Genomic DNA, 18,355 nt, shown 5'->3' with positions numbered 1-18,355 from the left:
AGGTACTCGTTTTTTTGTATCGGAGTATTTGCACGAGTACTCATGCAAATACTCGGCATCGCCGCCGATACCGATGCTTGTATCATTGCACATTATTTATATATATAATATATATATATATATAGGCACCCCGGCATTTCTGTCAGATAATGCACCACTTCGGCCAGAAAATTGTTGCAATTAAAAATGTTTCGGCATTCTCATGTAATTACCGCTCCTGCTGCCTCCCAGCCGGATGCTGCTGAATTGAAAACAAAGGATACCTCTGGGATACCTGGTCCCCCAGATGTGCTCTGTGGTTTGATCCACTGACACCTTACATCACCACTGTGTCCTATAGGGACTGGTGAACAGAGCACAGCCAGGGGCCCAGGAATCTGACACAGGATTTAATACAGCTATCATACTTCACCTCAGAGCCTCGCTGTGACACCAAAACCTGTGTATCTGAACTTCTTTACACCATCTACAGAACAGGTGGTTTAGTTGTGCCCTTACAATGCACCCTGCATGCTATATAATCAGGGAAAGTGCTTACCTTCTCTACTCTAAATCTGCAAACACTCTTTAACATGGCTGTTTAAAGCCAACACAAGGGCACTGCACATTTATAATGTGTACCTATACTTTTATACAGTAATACCTTGGTTTAATCATTTTTCAGAAATGTTTGCTTGTCTTGCAAAACGCTCTCAAACCAAGTTACTTGTAAACCAAGGTATTACTGTAGTTGTAAGCTGCCAGTAGAAGTGCCTCCAGTTGTCCTATACAGTACCCCGGAACACTGGGCAACCTAGGGAAAGTAGAGTCCAGAATGTGCCCGACACCTGTGTGTATTGTGATTGGCTTCTATTCATGATTGACGGGCTTGCCAGCTAATAGGGTCAGGCCAATTTTTGACTTTATTTTGCTGATCTTGACTCTGAGAAGTAAAGCTTTCTGGGAACTGAGGCTTTCCTGCTATATCATGTGAACACCCTGAAACGGATTTGCCTCATGCACGCAGCAGCACTTTTTTTCTTCAAAGTCTGTTAGGCTGGGCACCCACCTTACAACCATCGCAAGACTTTTGTCTTGCGATGGTTGTAAGGTAATAAAAAAAAAACGTATGATCTGCCTATCTTGGACAGGCAGATCGTACTTCCGATGACCGCAATGCTGAACGCTTGCGGCTTTTATCTTGCGAACATGCCACAAACCAGCCGAACATCGTACGATTTTCGACTGGTTTTCGAACATGTTCCGAAGGTAAAAGTCGTGCGACCTTACAGTAGCAGAGGTCGCACGGCTCCCACACACCTTACGATAATCGTACGATCGCGGGATTTCCCGCGATTATCGTAAGGTGTGTGGGCACCTTTACCTGGGATTTGAGGTTCTACAAGCTCTTAAGATCATTTGCATTCCAGTCACATGACCACCAACCTTTGGGAAATTTTTTGTTTAATTTTACATACGGTAGATAAAATTAACAGACAGAAATACATAAAAATAACAGTACATAGTGTTTTTTTTTTATGCTAGTGTATAGAGAATTGAGCAGCATGTTATAACTTGCGGTTGCGACATCACTTCCTGGGCAGGGTGCAGTGACGTCACATAAAATGATAAATTGCACCAGTTCCTGCTGATGGAAGGCCTGTGACAGCATTTCATATCAGCCGTGTAAAGCTGATGTCTGAACACCAGTCATTGTCCCCATTGAAGGGTAATAGAAGGCCACTTGGGGTAAAGCATTGAGAGCACTTTGTCCTGAGCTGGGAGTGATTCTGAAGGCTTCATGGTAAATGCATTGCATTCTATGCTTTCCTTCAACAAACATGCATCCATTGTAGCATGAAAGAAAGTGTCCTTTTTTTGAAGCTCCATGCCTGGAACAGCCAGTTAGAAGAGGGACCTTGCCAGGTCTCCGGCCTTGACCTTGATTTTGGGATAGGTGGCATTCATTTGTACCCGATGTTGAGGTTTGGTCTCGGCGGGAGGCATTGTGACGGCTTGGTGTGGACGGACCAGGAAGTCCAGACTGGCCGAACTCATTGCATAGAAGACGTTTGCTGTCCCTGGAAAGACCAGTTCTGTAAAAGTAAACATTTCTCATTTGTATGGAATAGAATATTAAGATAATTTAATAGGGCAGCAGGAAGAACAATGACAAGGTTGAAAGGGCAGTAATCCATAGCAACCGAAGCAGAAGAAGTATTGTGTAAAGGACTTTTACTTACCTGATTCCCACTCCCCTGGCCCTCAGTGCTCACAGCTCTCCCCTATACCCCACCTCGTGGACTGTCGCTCGTCATCCTCGTGTATAATGCGGGGCTTTGGGCCTTGTAATGTATGTGATGATGTCACCAAGCCTCAGACTGAAGAAGCACAGGAGGGAGTGGCTGCTGGTGCTGGTCTTGGAGTGTGTGGGAGCAGGGATCAGGTAAGTAAAAGTCCTTTACACTAGATATTAACGAGGAGTTAACCATTGCAATGGGAGGTTTTTTTTACACTGGAGATAGGCTTTAGGGCCTGTTCACACGACGTCCGTTTTCTGTGCTGACCTGATCCGTACGCTCCTGCACTAAAAATGCATCCCAATGTATCCCTATGTGTTTTATGGGCTACAGTTCTCACGTGCGCAGTCCGTTCAGGTTACCACAGAAAAATACTGCATGTCACATTTTGTCCGGTCAGGAAACGGACCGGAAACGCAAAACGCGTCTAAAACGCACTGCACTGCAGCTAACATACTGACAGCCCCACTCCAGCAAAAAAAAAAAAAACATTTTTTTTTTTTAAACTGGAATGCATCAAGAACGCGGCAAAAACGCACTGCATCAGTAGCACCGCGTCTGCAGATCCGCACCTGATATCATGTGAACAGGCCCTTATGAGAGACAGATCCAGAACAAGTATGTGCATATCGGATATCAGTTGTTCAGACCAGAAGGGAAAATAAAGGAAAAACAGAGCATGTGGACCAATAAGTCATTAGTGTCGGCCTTGCTGCAAAATAATCAATTGCAGCGCCTCAGTGGTTAGCACTGGGATCCTCAGTTCAATTTCTGGCCAGGACACTATTTGCATGGAGTTTGCATATTCTCCTTGTGCTCGGTCTTCTTCCGGGTACTCCGGTTTCCTCCACACTCCAAAAATACACTCATGTGAGATAGGAAGCTTACACTCCAAGTTCCTTGAGGGCAGAGACTGAAGTGAATGAATAGTAAGTTCTGTGTAAATTGATGGACATAAATACCTATAATAAAAGAGAAGTTAAGCAAAGCAACATAGATGTTGCAGACACCACATCCAATTAAGCACTAACTACTAAGTTCAACCCTAAAGCTGGCTATATACAGGTGAAACTCGAATAATTAGAATATCGTGCAAAAGTTCATTTATTTCCCTAATGCAACTTAAAAGGTGAAACTAATATATGAGATAGACTCATTACATGCAAAGCAAGATAGTTCAAGCCGTGATTTGTCATAATTGTGATGATTATAGCCTACAGCTCATGAAAACCCCAAATCCACAATCTCATAAAATGAGAATATTGTGAAAAGGTGCAATACTCTAGGCTCAAAGTGTCCCACTCTAATCAGCTAATTAAGCCATAACACCTGCAAAGGGTTCCTGGGCCTTTAAATGGTCTCTCAGTCTAGTTCAGTAGGAATCACAATCATGGGAAAGACTGCTGACCTGACAGTTGTGCAGAAAACCATCACTGACACCCTCCGTAAGGAGGGAAAGCCTCAAAAGGTCATTGCAAAAGAAGTTGGATGTTCCCAAAGTGCTGTATCAAAGCACATTAATAGAAAGTTATGTGGAAGGGAAAAGTGTGGAAGAAAAAGGTGCACAAGCAGCACAAATAAATGAACTTTTGCACGATTTTCTAATTACTCGAGTTTCACCTGTACTATGTGAATAGTAAAGGTGGCCATACACTTTACAACCATCGCAAGACCTTAGTCTTGCGATGGTTGTAAAGGGATTAAAAAAACGTACGATCTGCCCATCTTGGACGGGCAGATCGCACTCTCGATCATCGCAAGCCACGCCCCCTGAGGGACGGGCTTGCGATGACTGCAATGAGGGGCGGGCTTACGCTGACTGCAAATGGGCAGTGTGCGCGTGCGCACACCGGCCCGTTCGGCAGTTGTCGAACCAGCAGGCCACCAACTCGCCGAGAATCGTACGATTCCCGGCGGGTTTTCAAACATGCTGGTTCGATGGAAGACGTGCGACCGTACAGTAGAAACGGTCGCACGCCTTCCATACACTGCACGATTCTCGTACGATCGCGGAATTTCCCGCGATTCTCGTACGAGAATCGTGCAGTGCATGGGCACCTTTAGGGACTTGATGAAACAGCCAAAATTTGCACAGTGGCTGCCCCAATTAGCACCTCTCCGCCCTCGATCAAAAAATCGAAGGAGCCGGATGGAAAATCTTTGGCCGACAGTTCAGGCATTCTGACAACTGCTGCCGGACGTTGTCACAATACAATGAACACTGCAGAGGATTCCTCCATCCACACTCAGCGTGGATGGAGGAATCTTATATATTTTTTTTGGTCATGCCTGTAGGCTGAACGAAAAAAATATACTGTAACAATGTATCATGGCCAGCCTTAGGGTTCTATGGAGATTTTCTAGGTGCCCATAAAGTATTAGGAAATATGTTTATATTGTAACACTGTATAAAATCCACATCGTGCAATGTCTAATTTATCTGTAAAAGATCTAAAGGTATTATGTCATTCACATCCTCCTTCCTCATCATGTGGGACTGGACCATGTCGTCTCACCCGGGGACTGTAGGGGGTCATCAATGCAGTGCACCAGAATATCTTATGTAGTCTCTGTGTGCAAGTGTATTCACAAAACAGGGGAGGCAGAGGTAGTCACCTGTAGACAGTCATATTATAGACAGGAGGATCTGTCTATAATAAATAATATGATTCAAGAAATTGTGATTTCTGACCTTTATTGCCTGGCAATATCTGGACTAGCTCGTGTGAACCCTGTGTGTTCATGTGATGTTTTCTCAGGATGCGGTCGATCACTGCTGGAGCTTTTTCCTGGCTGTTGATCTGAAATGGCAAAACAAATGGCTCAGCTTATAAAAGTAACTAAAATAAGTCTCCCACAGCTCCCAATCAGCTCTCTCCACCGCAGGAGACCTCTGCAATGATGGTGGAAGTTGCAGCTTAGGGTTCCACAAACTTGTGTCAGGGTTAAATTGTAATTCTTGTTAACTTGCTGCACACATTCCTGGCAAGTTGTAGACTTGCAGAACACTCGCAGCACAAGGTCTAGTTGACACTTTTTGAATTTGTAGCAAATTTGCTTGGCAAGTCTACAGCAAGAGTCCTGCAGGTCTTAGCAAGAGCTCTGCAAGCTCGCTGGTCTGGAGACTTGCAATGCAGACTTGCTGTAATTGTGCAACAAAATTGTGAAGCTTGGCAAGTCTGCAATAGTTTAGCAAGTCATTTTCAAACTTGCAGCACAATTTCTTGCTATCTGGGCTATACATGGCCAAGAAAAGGATAATTTGTTTGGTGTGGGAAATACAGTTCTTAATTTAGACATTTTGGAACAAAAGGCTCAATGTTGGTGTGGAAGTCACAACTCACCCGCACACTCTTGTAAACACTGCTTTGCTCTGCAGGCTCCAGTCGTGCCCGGATGATGCGGTGGTCTTCGGCGGGATCTGGGATTTTGCCTGGCTCCGCGATATGCTCCGCAGAGCTGCTGTGTTGAACGGTGGTGAAGGGGCTGCCGCAGGAGGCGGAGCGTCTGTGTGTGCGTCCGGCAACAGCCGGTGTTAGAAACCCCTTAGGAGGCGGCTTGGGGGAGCATTGTGAGTCCAGCGTAGGGACGGAGGGGCTCCTCTGCTGCTGTTGTAGGAAAAGTTGTGTAAAATGGAGTCACCAACACAAGAATGGGAAGTATAAACTGAGCGCACACTGAATGTAGAGATACTGTATATTTAGCACATGTGTTACTACTGTAATGCCTACTTTCTGGTTGCCCTTCCAATTTTTTCCAGTGGGAGATGCAATGGTAATCAATAGGCCTACAGCAGTCAAGCATGACCTGAATACTGCAGACCACATCTTGATTTGTCACAATGCAAAACAAATGCTCCTCATTTGTGTGTGTCCTGAGTCTCAATACACAGTATCTAGGGGGGCTCAGCACAAGAACAGCCTCTGGTCCAGCAATTAGGGGGGACATTTAAAAACCTGTGTTGAGTACACAAGATGAAGTTCTCCAGATTTGTCTATTTTTTGTACCAGATTGACTGACGATTCCTTGTCTGTGGTACCTTCAGGCAGCCCTGGCCAGCCATTCTGTGGGGTCATTGATCAATCCAACAAGTTAGACAACTTGTCCAGTGGTTTTTCTCCGCAGAACAACTGGCACCAGAGGTGTCGTCAACAGCGCATGTCCGCGGTGCACACTTGTTGCTCTTGACTGCTACAGGTTGGCCAAGAGTTATAAGCCCCAACACCACTGCCAATAGCTCCACCATCCCTCTAACTTACTGGGCTTTTCTTTTACAACAGTCAGACTGGACAAAACTGAAAAACAGACACAGAGGGAAAACATACTGCGGTTAGGCTGGGTGTTGTCAGTCGTTCACAGGGAGCATCCCAAGCCACCAAATGCATGCTGGGTCCAAATGGAGCAACAATGGAAGCCAAAAGACTACAGAGACAAATAGAAACAAGAATGTTATATATTACATACACCAACACAACCCCCCACTGTGGCAGAGTGAACTCCATGGTGCAACTTGGGAATATGATTTCTTGGCAAGACAGATAAGAAATTTGCCCTATGACATGGACCAAATGGCAGACCTTTCCTCCAATCTGTGATGGTGGCGGAACCTTCAACAACCCCCCCAACACACCTCTCCCCTTTTATCTTCTTTCTCTAGACTCCCCTACCATCCTTTCCTTTGATCCTCTCCAACTCCCACTTTCATTTAACTCTCCCACTTCCCTCTCTAACTTCCCCTCCTCCTCTTTCTATATGGTTTCTCTTTTTCTATATGGTTGTCCCAGTTGGATGGTTTTCCAATACATTCTGTTGTACAATTATGGGAAAAATTACATGGTTCCAACATAATAGGGAGTATATAGCACACGTCAGATGGCCAAAATTTTGGGGGCTTTTTTGGGGGGGAAAGAGTGGAGAAGAATTACAACCTATATAAATTTTATATATATACACACACACACACACGTGTCATCTACTCACTCAGTGCAGTGTGTGATAACCACTGTAGGTTTCATTGGGGGCCCCGGTGTCATGTCCTGCGTTGGCTCAATGTCACATGATAGTCGATAACTGCAGAAGAAATTAAATGCGTCACCCGACAAGACAAACAATCACACGACAAGATCACCTCAAACTCAGCAACTGTCCCTCCCAGGAGCAGGTCTCTGCACAGGAGTGCACGTCCGTGTGAATGAGCCCTAAATGCTAAGTTTACTTTTTACCAATAGAGTACCAATATTCAGGGTGTAACATAAAATATGGTCACATCCCCAACCCATCCTGACCCCCCACTTACCTGAATCGTGGGGTACTTCTCCCTGCAAGCTCCTAGAATAATTTGAATTTGGCATGGCTGTGTGTGGCTCTGCTATCTCAGTTGTGTCATCCATTTAGAAGTCCTTTGACAGGATCTGTGAATGGAAGGACTACAAGTCCCAACTGCCACTGCAGCAGAGGGACTTATGAATCGACTACAAGTGTGGTGACATCACTGCACTTGTAGTCCATTCAGCCAGAGCATTGCACCCTCGATCCACTGATCACAGTGCAATGCTTAGCAGCCTCAAAAACACAATAAATGCACATTTTTCTTTTCTTTTTTTTTAAAGCTGGACTATGCCTTTAATAACTCATTGACTGTGAGCCCGGAAAAGGCCTGGTCCCGGTCCTGCAGGGTACACTCACCTCTCATCCTCACTCATTGAGCGCAGTTTCTGGAACCATTTGACAAACAGTGGATCGGAAGTGAACCGATAGCCCAGACAGACGTTTTGTAGCATCCGAATCTGAGAAAGCGACTCAAACTCCTAAAACAATCACATTTAATGACAGTTAGGAAAATAAGGTGCAATGTTAATGTGCTCCCCCCACCCCCACAAACACACATGTCATCTTCATTTATTGAGGCAGAATTCAGTGTGCAAAGTGCAGCAGCCCATAGCAAACACCTGAGTAACTCCAGACAAACACCATTAGGAATTAAGAGATAAGCCAAAATAATTCAATAGGATTCGGGGCTCCTGTGTCACATCCACTCATGTTCTCTACTCTCTCCTCTGGAATTTGATCTACCATAGCTTAGTTTTATATGCTGGTATGGACTCTACCACACCTTGTCTGATGCCTTCCATGGCATTCCCATGTCTATATTACCTTGGACCATTGAGTAGCGAGAGAAGAGAGGTTTGTTTATAGCTTTATTGTGTATTATCGTTGTTATTAGAATGTATAAGCAAATGAAAACCAATAAAAAAAACATAGCAACCAATCAGAACCAATCTTTCATTCATCCAAATACAAATGCAAAATAATCCTTGCTCGGATGCTTCAGTTAGAAGTGGAGTTTGACAAGCTGAGCCAATTTTGGGGACTCCAGCAATGAGATCTTCTGCCATAATTTCTGGCTTTGTTTCCGCCCTCTTTGGAATTGTTGGTAATACAAAAATTCTCCAGCACACTTTCCATTTAGTCAGCATGGATTTTACATTTCATATATGTGCAATCACATGTGAAGCCACACAGTCCCAAGTGGTCCCCTAACTCAAAACTATTTGAGCTTCCAACTTGGGACGTATGTATAACCAGGATTAAATCAAGAGGGCCTTGCCTGGAGGTAGCCCCATTCTCCCTTAAATATGACGTAAGCTTTAAGGCCTCATTCGCACTGCTTAGAGTCGGCCCATACAGATCTGTGCGGCGTGCACGGCCGTATCGGGCCACTCCCGGGAAGGACAGGCGCTGCGGGTGATTGTATGCAGCAGCCTGTTCTTCTCTATGGGAGTACGCTGCCGTACGCTCACCCGAACTGTACATCCGTGCGGGTATCCGTGCTCAGATGAAGCCAGGATCCATCCTGTCTGCGTACGACTACAGACACCGGCACGGATGTGCAGTACGGTGAGCGTACTACGGCGTATGGCCGCATACTCCCATAGAGAAGAACAGGTTGCTGCGCAAGATCACACGCAGCACCTGTCCTTCCCGAGAGCGGCCCGTACGGCTGTGCACGCTGCACGGATCTGTATGGGCCGGCTTTTAGCAGTGTGCCTAACATGTCAATATTCAAATCTCAAAAATCACTTCCGATATTTGTAAATCTGCAGCTTTCATTAAAATAATCCCTGGTGATCCTGCCATGAAGGTCCTTGTTCAGGCACTTCCTATTATAGGGTGACAACGCTCTGTCCCAGCATCCCATTTGTGTTCCTGTGTTGTTACTATGTCTCACGTGAGTACAATGAAATCTACGAGTGGCCATTTTAACAAACATTACACAGACATTATTATTTTTACAATTGTATTATTATATTTTGTATTTATATAGCGCTGACCATTTACATTCACATCAGTCCCTGCCCTCTAGGAGATCCCTATCGCATATTCATACATGCATGGTCCACTGTTGTCACCATCAGGAAACCCCCCCTGAAAAAAGCCATGCAACCATTGCTGAAGCTTACAGGAGATTTTAGCCATTGGCTTTACGCATACTTTAAGTTGACAACAGCTAAAAAAAAGGGTTGTATCAGTTTTAAGTAGAATAACTCTTTAAAAAGGCTCAGTCTTTCTCAGAACAAATTAGCTTTTGTTGTCAGGTGACCACAGCAGTGAAAATGCTAGACGGTGTGACAATGTGATATTAATCCGCACTCACCTTTCTTCTCTTCTCAAAGTTAAGATATCCATTCTGAGAAAATGATAACACAAGAAGCAATAAAATATATATATATTCAGATACAACAATACAGCCCCCCCCATTTCTTCTGCTATTTAATGTTTTCCTTCACATTATCAGCCTCAGTATATCCTCCTGTCCAAGACCCAACCTGACTTCCAACAGCGAGCAGGCAGGTGGCCTCCAGAGAAAGTTGAACTTGATGGACATATGTCTTTTTTCAACCTGACTAACTATGTAACTATGTAAGTATGCATTGCTAACAAACTATCATTTATTATAATTTCTGGGTTTTCAAAATCCATTCAAATACCAGAAAATCTCACCTCCAGCTGATCTCGGATGGCAGAATCTAGCATGACGAGGTCGGTGAGGAAGACTCCGAGATATGGAATGACGCCCTGTGCAATGATAACAGAAACAGCTACAGTTAAAATACACGCAGAAACTGGCAAATGGTGAGAAACAGAAGTTGTATGAAATGTAAGGCAGGGTGGAGATACTGACGCCACATAGGAAAACAAGGGACTTCCTTGTCCCCATTATTAAGTACTTTTTAGAATGTTTATTGGGGACAGAGAACCTCTGGTGTACATAGTCCACTATGGGCTGCACCAAAGTTTTGGCTCCTCATTCTTAAAGTGGACCTTTACCCTTATATTTAAAATAACAACAAACACACCTTTAGAAATGTTTAGTGATGACAATCTACAAACAGATACTTCTAGATAATTGCCGGCTTTGTATCCTTTGCATCCCTTATTTCTCTTTTCTTTCACAGTCTTCTGGCAGTGGCCATGTTTACTAAGGACAGATTACTAGATCTCATTTTACTTCCGGTATTTCTGGCACATGTGACTAGGACATGTGACTATGCACATCATCTCAGGGGAGGAAAATGCCTTTCCCTGAGATCATGAGATTACAGATGAGATTTCCCAGCAATGTTCTGCTGGTGACAAGGCAAACCCAGTGTGCATTGCTCTGGCAAACTGAAGTAATTTTGCCCTTTCAAAGCAGGAAGTGAATGCTCTGCAGGTGGAAGTATTTCACAATCACAGCATTTTACACCTGCCATGTCCATGTTATTATTAATCATCATACATAGAGGGATGCATTGGTAGAATTTCATTTTTAAGTGTAAAGGTCCGCTTTATTGTCTCTAAGATGCAAGGATAATGATGGACCCGCTAGTCCATGTTGCTTTATTTTTTTCTTCTGGTTTTTTTTCTTATATACAGAAAGAAGAACAAACACAAATTTCCCTCATTTCTTGATATAGTAGGAGCAGAACACCTCAGTACAAGGTTACTTTATATGAGCTCCATCTTAAACAATATTTTATTCTGATAGCTGTATGTAAGGTTCAGTATAGAATTCCCATTGTCTGTCCATCAGCTACACTATGTGGCCAAAAGTATGTGTATGGAGTTTGGATTTTTCCAGGGAAGGGTACAGCTAAATTACACAAAGACCTTGTAGACAATTGTGCACAACAACCTTGTGGTGACAGTTTGGTGAAGGTCCTTTTCTGTTGAAAACAGATTGACTGACAGACATGACTGTAACCCTGTGTACAAAGCCAGCTTCATAAACACATAGTTTGATGAGTTTGGTGTGGAGAAATCTTAGTGGCCTACACAAAGCCTTGACCCCAACCCTACTAAACAAATTTGGGATGAATTGGAACGTTGATTGCGGGCCAGGTCTTCTCACCCAACATCAGTGCCTGACCTCAACCCTACTGAATACCTTTGGGATGAATTGGAACGTTGATTGTGGGACAGGTTTTCTCACCCAACATCAGTGCCTGACCTCAACCCTACTGAACACCTTTGGGATGAATTGGAACGTTGATTGTGGGACAGGTTTTCTCACCCAACATCAGTGCTGTCTGACCTCACAAATGCTTTTTTGGCTTAATGGGCACAAATTACTTCAGACACACCCCAAAATCTTGTGGAAAGCCTTCCCAGAACAGTGGTGGCAGGTATAGCGTCATATTCATGCCCGTGGTTTTGAAACAGGATGAAGTGAAGACTTCTCCTCTGCTTGTGTCGTGGTGACAGATATAAGATTTTGGATTTCCCTGATCTCCCAGAAGAGTGGAGACGGTTTATAGCTGCAAAGTAGGAGGTGGGGGACATTTCCTTTATTAATTCCCATGATCCTACATGGGATGTCCAACAAGCTTCAAACTTTTGGCCATATAGTGCAATCTACGAGCACTAGAAGTCTATGTAGCAGCTACTCTTCAGAAGAAAAGGATATAAATAAAATAATGTTCCAATTTCAGTTCCCTGTGTATCTCTGCCTTAGAAAGGTCAAAGTGATGAAATGCTATTTTCCTCATGTGAGAATAAATAGAGGACACTCACCGTGGCTCTGGGGTCCTTGGAACGTGGCGGGTGCCTTTTGGAGGTTGCATCAGAACTGTCCTGAGACTGGAGTACAGACAGCAGAGTCAGACAATGGTAATGTTAAGTGTACATCAGATCGGGGTGGAAGCGTCCTCACCTGGAAGAGCAGCTCTCTCATCCTGGCATAGTTGTCTTGCTCCGAGAAAACTTCACTCATCTCCTGGTAACTGCGCTGGATCTCCCTGCAATTACATCATCATGACATCACTGAATGTTTACTTAAAGTAGAACTTCAGGACACAAATTGATGCAGCTCTGTATTCATTAATACATCCTTAAATGTCTATATATATATATTGTAATATACAAAAGGTTAAAATACCCTATGCTGGCAGCATGTTGGAGAGTCTGACCGCTGTTCTCACAAAGAGCAGAAATGGGGGTCCCCCCCTACCCCACTACCCCAATCAAAAGCACCCCCTCCTACAGCGAGTCATGATGAGAGGCCTCCTTACTTGGTTGTCTCGGCCCAGACTCTCTTCAAGCGGTGGACAGCCGTGCTTTGTAACGCAGACAGAATGGCGTAGACCGATGAAAAATTCCTGAGGCTCCAACATTCCTGGTGAAAAAGTAAAAGAAAACATAAAAATCGTACAGCACCATTGCAGACAACAAATGAAGGCAATCAGTGATCCTGTAATGCTATCCAGCAAACACTGCAGCTGTGATACATTTAGGAAGTCATTTTAACTTTATCTGGGTTGTCATTAGGAAGCTCCTCACATGTGCGGTGGTTGGGTCTGCTATATGTATCAGCTATCAGATTCAACCTTCCAAGGCAGCAATGAATCTGAAAGGCTGAGGAAGCAGTTACAGACACATTATTGTATGTGGTTATCTGTATGTGGGAGACGGGAAGGAGGGTGTGTAGGGAGTTTCTCTACTGCATCATGAAAAGGTATTCTAAAGGGGTCCCCAGATCAACTGGTCACAACCAGATCTCTTTCTGTCTTTTCCTGGCATGTGTGTCACGGGTTATCTAACCCAAATGGAAGCTCACATGCAGTACATAGGTCAGAGGCTGGCTGCTTCTATTACACAGGTTCATTGCATCATGGCAAGACCCTTTACCAGAACCGCATCAATAAGATGTCCCTGCATTGGCTATTCACTCACCTCGGCCACTTTCAACCACTTCTCGATAATCCGCGCCCTCTGCTGGGGCTTCAGTTGGGGGTCCTGGACGCAAGAAGCGGTCACAGCGCCCGACAGTCGGTTAAAGTGACGCACGGTCTCTCTTACCGAATGGCATCGGTCAAAATGGTCCCCGCCCTTGTCTCGTCGGGACCACACTGACCCCAGACACTCGTATGGGACCACTTTTAGGAACAGAGCCTGACGGAAAGATATAAACATAACAGAGTGTAAACGTTAATAAGGCGGATCGCAGAGGAATTGGCAGAAAGTACAGGAGCCCATAGGGACCGATCATATGTTACCATATCGTATCTCAGACAATGGTGGCAGCATTTGGTTACTATAGATCACTGCGTTCCGGGGCTGGAACCTCTATTACCTAAAGCTGTGGCTTCCTTAAAGTGACATTAAATCCTCAGATTTTGTAACATAGAACAATACTGTAATGTGCGCCTTACTGTAATCCATGGTAGTTTCCCTTCTCTTTGCTGCTCTTCCTTTTAAATCTGTATCTGTTCTCATGCTCTGCAGAACTTCTGTTTTGCAGCAGACTGCCTTGTCTCAGGAATGGATACACGGTGTCTGTGTATAGGTTTGTAACCTGAGCCAGCACTACAGGAAGAGGCCCTGAGCTGAAAAGGGAAGTTCTCCCCAAGCATGAGAAGACATGAGGATTTAAAAGGAAGAGCAGCAAAGAGAAGGGAAACAACCATGGATTACAGTAAGGCACACATTACAGAATTGGTTTATGTTAAAAAATCTGAGGGTTTAATGTCACTTTAACAACCAGTGATACCCACTATCAGTGTTGCTAACAGTGAGCCGAGCATGATGGGGAATTCAGAGGACTGAGTTCCCCATCAGATCTACTTTGATGCAGATTGACAGCAGGCAGTGGGCAGGTGCCATAGCCAGCCTGCTATTGGCTATGACACCCACCCACTGCCAGCTGTCACACAGCAGCAGAGCAGACCTGATGGGGAACTCAGTTCTCTGTATTCCCCATTAGGCTCCACTCATTGTTAGCATCAATGGTGGTTAAGGATGTTGTGAACAGCTTCTTTAATGATCAGTGACACCCACTGCCAGTGACGCTAACAGTTGGCGGATCCTAATGGCTAATTCGGAGAACTGAGTTCCCAATCAGGTCTGCTTTAATGCAGATTGACAGAAGGCAGCAGCTGGGTGCCATAGCCAGCTTGCTACTGCCTATGGCCCCCCACCACTGCCAGCTGTCAATCAGCAGCAGAGCTGACCTAATGGGGAACTCAATTCTCTGAATTTCCTATCAGGCTTCGCCCACTGTTAGCATCACTGGTGGTTAAGGACGCTGTGGCCTTTAGCTGACAGCTTCCTTAATGACCAGTAACGCTGACAGTGGACGGACCCTAATGGGGAATTCAGAGAACTGAGTTTGCAATAGGGACATAATGCTTGTGCAAGCACCAACATTTGTGCTAACCACTGAGCCACTGTGCCGCCATATTAACTTTGGGCAGAGCTTTGGTTGGAATATGATGAACACATAGAGACATTGCTTCCCCTCACAGCTTCTAGGCAGGTGAGTTGCTCGGCCACGTATCCGGCTTGAAATATCAGGACATCCAGGGCGTTTGAGTGTTCTGCCTTGACCCCTGCCGCTGGGGGCTGATCTGCGCCGTTCTTGTCGCCGGCACGGAGCTCCTGTAGTTTTGCTACCAAATTCGACTTCCGCAGCCTGGAAAGGCAGAAAGACAGCTGATCCCTCTTCTCCGGCTGAAGAGACAGGAAGTCTTTGGGGTGCTGAGACATCCAGGCACAGAAGAGACTGCTGATGCTGGAGAGAGTATAGAAAATAAATCATTGGAGGGATGACAGACCTCATACTGTACAGTGCAATTAATGGCAGTGGAGATATCCATAGCAACCTATAAACTACATTAGACATGTGACCAAGGAATCCTGTTGGTTGCTAAGGGCAGCGCCAATCCTTTATGTGTGTAGATACATTATTACATTAGGTATCACATTTATAGGTGGTTGCTTAGCAACAGCGAGGATGATGCATTTCCTTTTCCTTCTCAAGGAAACAGGGATCCGCACACCGATGTCATCAGACCTTGAAAAACATTATTGGAGTTCATGCATGTCTCATGGCAACCGCCCCTCTCTAATGCATTTCACCCAATAGGGGGTTTGATCACAGAGATGGAAGGGCAGGGAGGGAATCTTATATGCAGTACACAACTAGCCCCCCAATTAGGTGCTTATACAATATATACACCAATTACAAAATCACAACATAATATTCAAAGCTATATAAAAGATACAACTATATCCCCGAGCTAAGAGAAAGAGGGGAACTTTTCATAAATAGCGAAAACCCTCCTAAGGACATGGAAATTAATTTATAAAACATGAGTGTATCTGGTGTAAGAAGATTGGAAAATTGTAAATAAAAGACGAATACTATTGGGAGGACGGTTCACGGAACAACAAGAAATTAAATATTGATTGGAGCACTAAAAGGCAAATAAATAAAATTAAAAGAGGAGTAAAAAAAGAAAATGTGGAACAATGAACATAAAAAATGAGATGAAAAGGGGAAGGGGCTTTGGAGGGAGGCAAGAATGCAAAGAAAGGGAAAAGGAAGGAGAAAAGGACAAGGGAGAAGGAAGGGGGGGTGTCAAAGGAAGTAGGGGAGTGGAAAGGGTTAAATCATTGAGATTTGCTACTTTGTACACCTGTGAACCTGAGAAAGGATGAAGACCCCTGAAAAATGCCAGTCTGTATTTCCTGTGTACAGCATTCAGATTGATTAAAGATTAATCAAAAATTGTAGATGTACTTGTGCCGCATCCCTATCATTTTTATTTTTTTTAAACTTGTATGAAATATAAGAAATAAAAATGAAAGCCTAGGGCAGAGGTGTGAAGGGTCCCATACTCACTCATCATCCTTCCCTCCATGTGATTGGTCGCTGGTCTGGGAGTGATTATTGCTCTGTAACCTGCAAATAGCAAACACAGGTGTCAGTGTGTAACTGCACCCATGTCCTCCAGGGGGCGGTACAAAGCTCTTCCATTCTCACCCTGCACACCCAGAGCTCTCCATACAGGAATGCCATGCATACAGCTAAACACACAAATGTCATATGTATGTATATGGGATGCATTTTAGCTGCTGAAAGTTTTGTAAAGCGATGAGCGCATTTTTGTCATCCAGCCACCCCTGTTGTGCTCTGTGGCTGCACGGCAAAAAAGAAGGTATTCACCACTTCTCGAACCCTGCAGTTCTGCAAACCATTCCTTTAGGCCAGGGGTAGGCAACCTTGGCTCTCCAGCTGTGTTGAAATTACAAATCACATAAGGAATTGCAAGCCACAGGCATGACTCCCAGAGGCAGATGCATGATGGGATTTGTAGTTTCAGCACACCTGGAGAGCCAAGGGTGCCTACCCCTGCTTTAGGCCCTGTGAGCCAGATGCAGATCAGGAACCGCTGGTGTATAGTGCAAATGTAACCTAATATTACGGAGCCATCTTTTACACTTTCTGAAGGTGACAATGCTCACTCACCATGCTGTATCTATAGAGGAGCAACGCTGTCACCCAGGATGCTCTCCTGCTAAACTTCAACGACCTCCCCCTCTCCTCAACTCCATTACAGAAGGAGGAGAATTTGTGCAGTTCACAGAAAATAGCCTGGAAAGCTGATAATCATGTTTGCAAGTTCAGTTCAGCGCACAGGAAGTTATACGGACATTGGATTTCTGGAAGGATCAATAGGAATTTTTCTGTACTTGCAGAAAATTTTCCTGGCCTGAAAAGGAAAACGAATGCAGCCACCACATCTAAGGACTAATAAACTGCAACTGCAATACAGGTATTTCCCGGGTTACGAACAGGATAGGGTCTGTAGGTTTGTTCTTAAGTTGAATTTGTATGTAAGTTGGAACAGGTACATTTTCTAAAGGTGCCCATACACTGCTCAAAAATCCCGCGATCGTACGAGAATCGAGCAGTGTTAACGAAGATGTGCGACCGTTTCTACTGTACGGTCGCACGTCTTTTGTCTAAGGAGCACGTTAGAAAACCAGCCGAAAATCGTACGATTTTCGGCTGGTTTGAACGGTGCTCGGGAGACAAATTGCGAACGGGCCGGTGTGTGCACGCGCACACTGCCCGTTCAGCATTGCGGTCATCGGAAGCCCGCGCCTCAGGGGGGCGGGCTTGCGATGATCGAGAGTACGATCTGCCTGTCCAAGATGGGCAGATCGTACTTTTTTTTAAATTACTTTACAACCATCGCAAGACTAAGGTCTTGCGATGGTTGTACAGTGTATGGACACAATTAAGTGTAACTCCAGCCCCAAAATTTTTTTGTTTTTTTAGTTTTGGATAGCAAAGGGAAGTGTTAACCCCCTGTAACATTTGTTTTGCTGTGTGTGCCCCTGTTCAGAAGATTTCACCTCACTTTCTGTCCCTTTCTGTACTTTTTGAAAATTTTGGGTTTAGCTTCAGTGGAGACACCTTTTTCCCATGATACCTCTTACAGGGGTGAATTTCCCTTCCTAGGGCTATATTTTCTCTCACTTCCTGTTGTCTCAAGGACAGTGAGATTAAATCATTCTAATGAGGATACAGACAGCAGTAAAAACCTCGCAGTGACCCAAAAGAAGAGGTGGGCGCCCCTCGTCTGCACGTCTAACAAGAGCCAACTTCCTGTAATGTATGTACAGTACTACGAACCAGACCCAAAAAGGCGCGCACTCCTCGTCGGCACGAGCGCGGTAGCATTACAACTACCCCTGCTGTACAGTAATAGCCTCCGTTTCTATGTAGGGGTCGGATGTAAGTCGGATGT

General features: G+C 44.6%; 1 protein-coding gene across 3 annotated transcripts in view; it reads right to left on the bottom strand.

Moving 5' to 3' along the window:
• Positions 1–1,443: 1,443 nt before the first annotated feature.
• The window catches only part of RGL2 (ral guanine nucleotide dissociation stimulator like 2), a 34,220-nt gene continuing 17,308 nt past the window's right edge, over positions 1,444–18,355 (bottom strand). For 2 of the 3 annotated variants that reach the window (XM_018558144.1, XM_018558145.1), the window contains 14 exons: positions 16,441–16,500; positions 15,060–15,327; positions 13,491–13,709; positions 12,830–12,933; positions 12,472–12,556; positions 12,333–12,398; positions 10,281–10,355; positions 9,934–9,966; positions 7,965–8,086; positions 7,260–7,349; positions 6,605–6,701; positions 5,624–5,887; positions 4,972–5,080; positions 1,444–2,075 (listed from right to left, as the gene is read on the bottom strand). In XM_018558144.1, coding sequence (XP_018413646.1) covers positions 1,885–2,075; positions 4,972–5,080; positions 5,624–5,887; positions 6,605–6,701; positions 7,260–7,349; positions 7,965–8,086; positions 9,934–9,966; positions 10,281–10,355; positions 12,333–12,398; positions 12,472–12,556; positions 12,830–12,933; positions 13,491–13,709; positions 15,060–15,327; positions 16,441–16,500 — 1,783 coding nt within the window. In that variant the 3' untranslated portion in view covers positions 1,444–1,884. Of the gene's footprint in view, positions 2,076–4,971; positions 5,081–5,623; positions 5,888–6,604; positions 6,702–7,259; positions 7,350–7,964; positions 8,087–9,933; positions 9,967–10,280; positions 10,356–12,326; positions 12,399–12,471; positions 12,557–12,829; positions 12,934–13,490; positions 13,710–15,059; positions 15,328–16,440; positions 16,501–18,355 lie in introns of all 3 variants that reach the window. The other variant, XM_018558146.1, reaches the window with a different exon arrangement.

Source organism: Nanorana parkeri, unplaced genomic scaffold (genome assembly GCF_000935625.1).
Source record: "Nanorana parkeri isolate BGI_ZX_2015 unplaced genomic scaffold, ASM93562v1 scaffold321, whole genome shotgun sequence".
NCBI classification, from domain to species: domain Eukaryota; kingdom Metazoa; phylum Chordata; class Amphibia; order Anura; family Dicroglossidae; genus Nanorana; species Nanorana parkeri.
The sequence above is the reverse complement of the archived record's forward strand: the minus strand, read 5'-3'. Positions and strand labels throughout refer to the sequence as shown.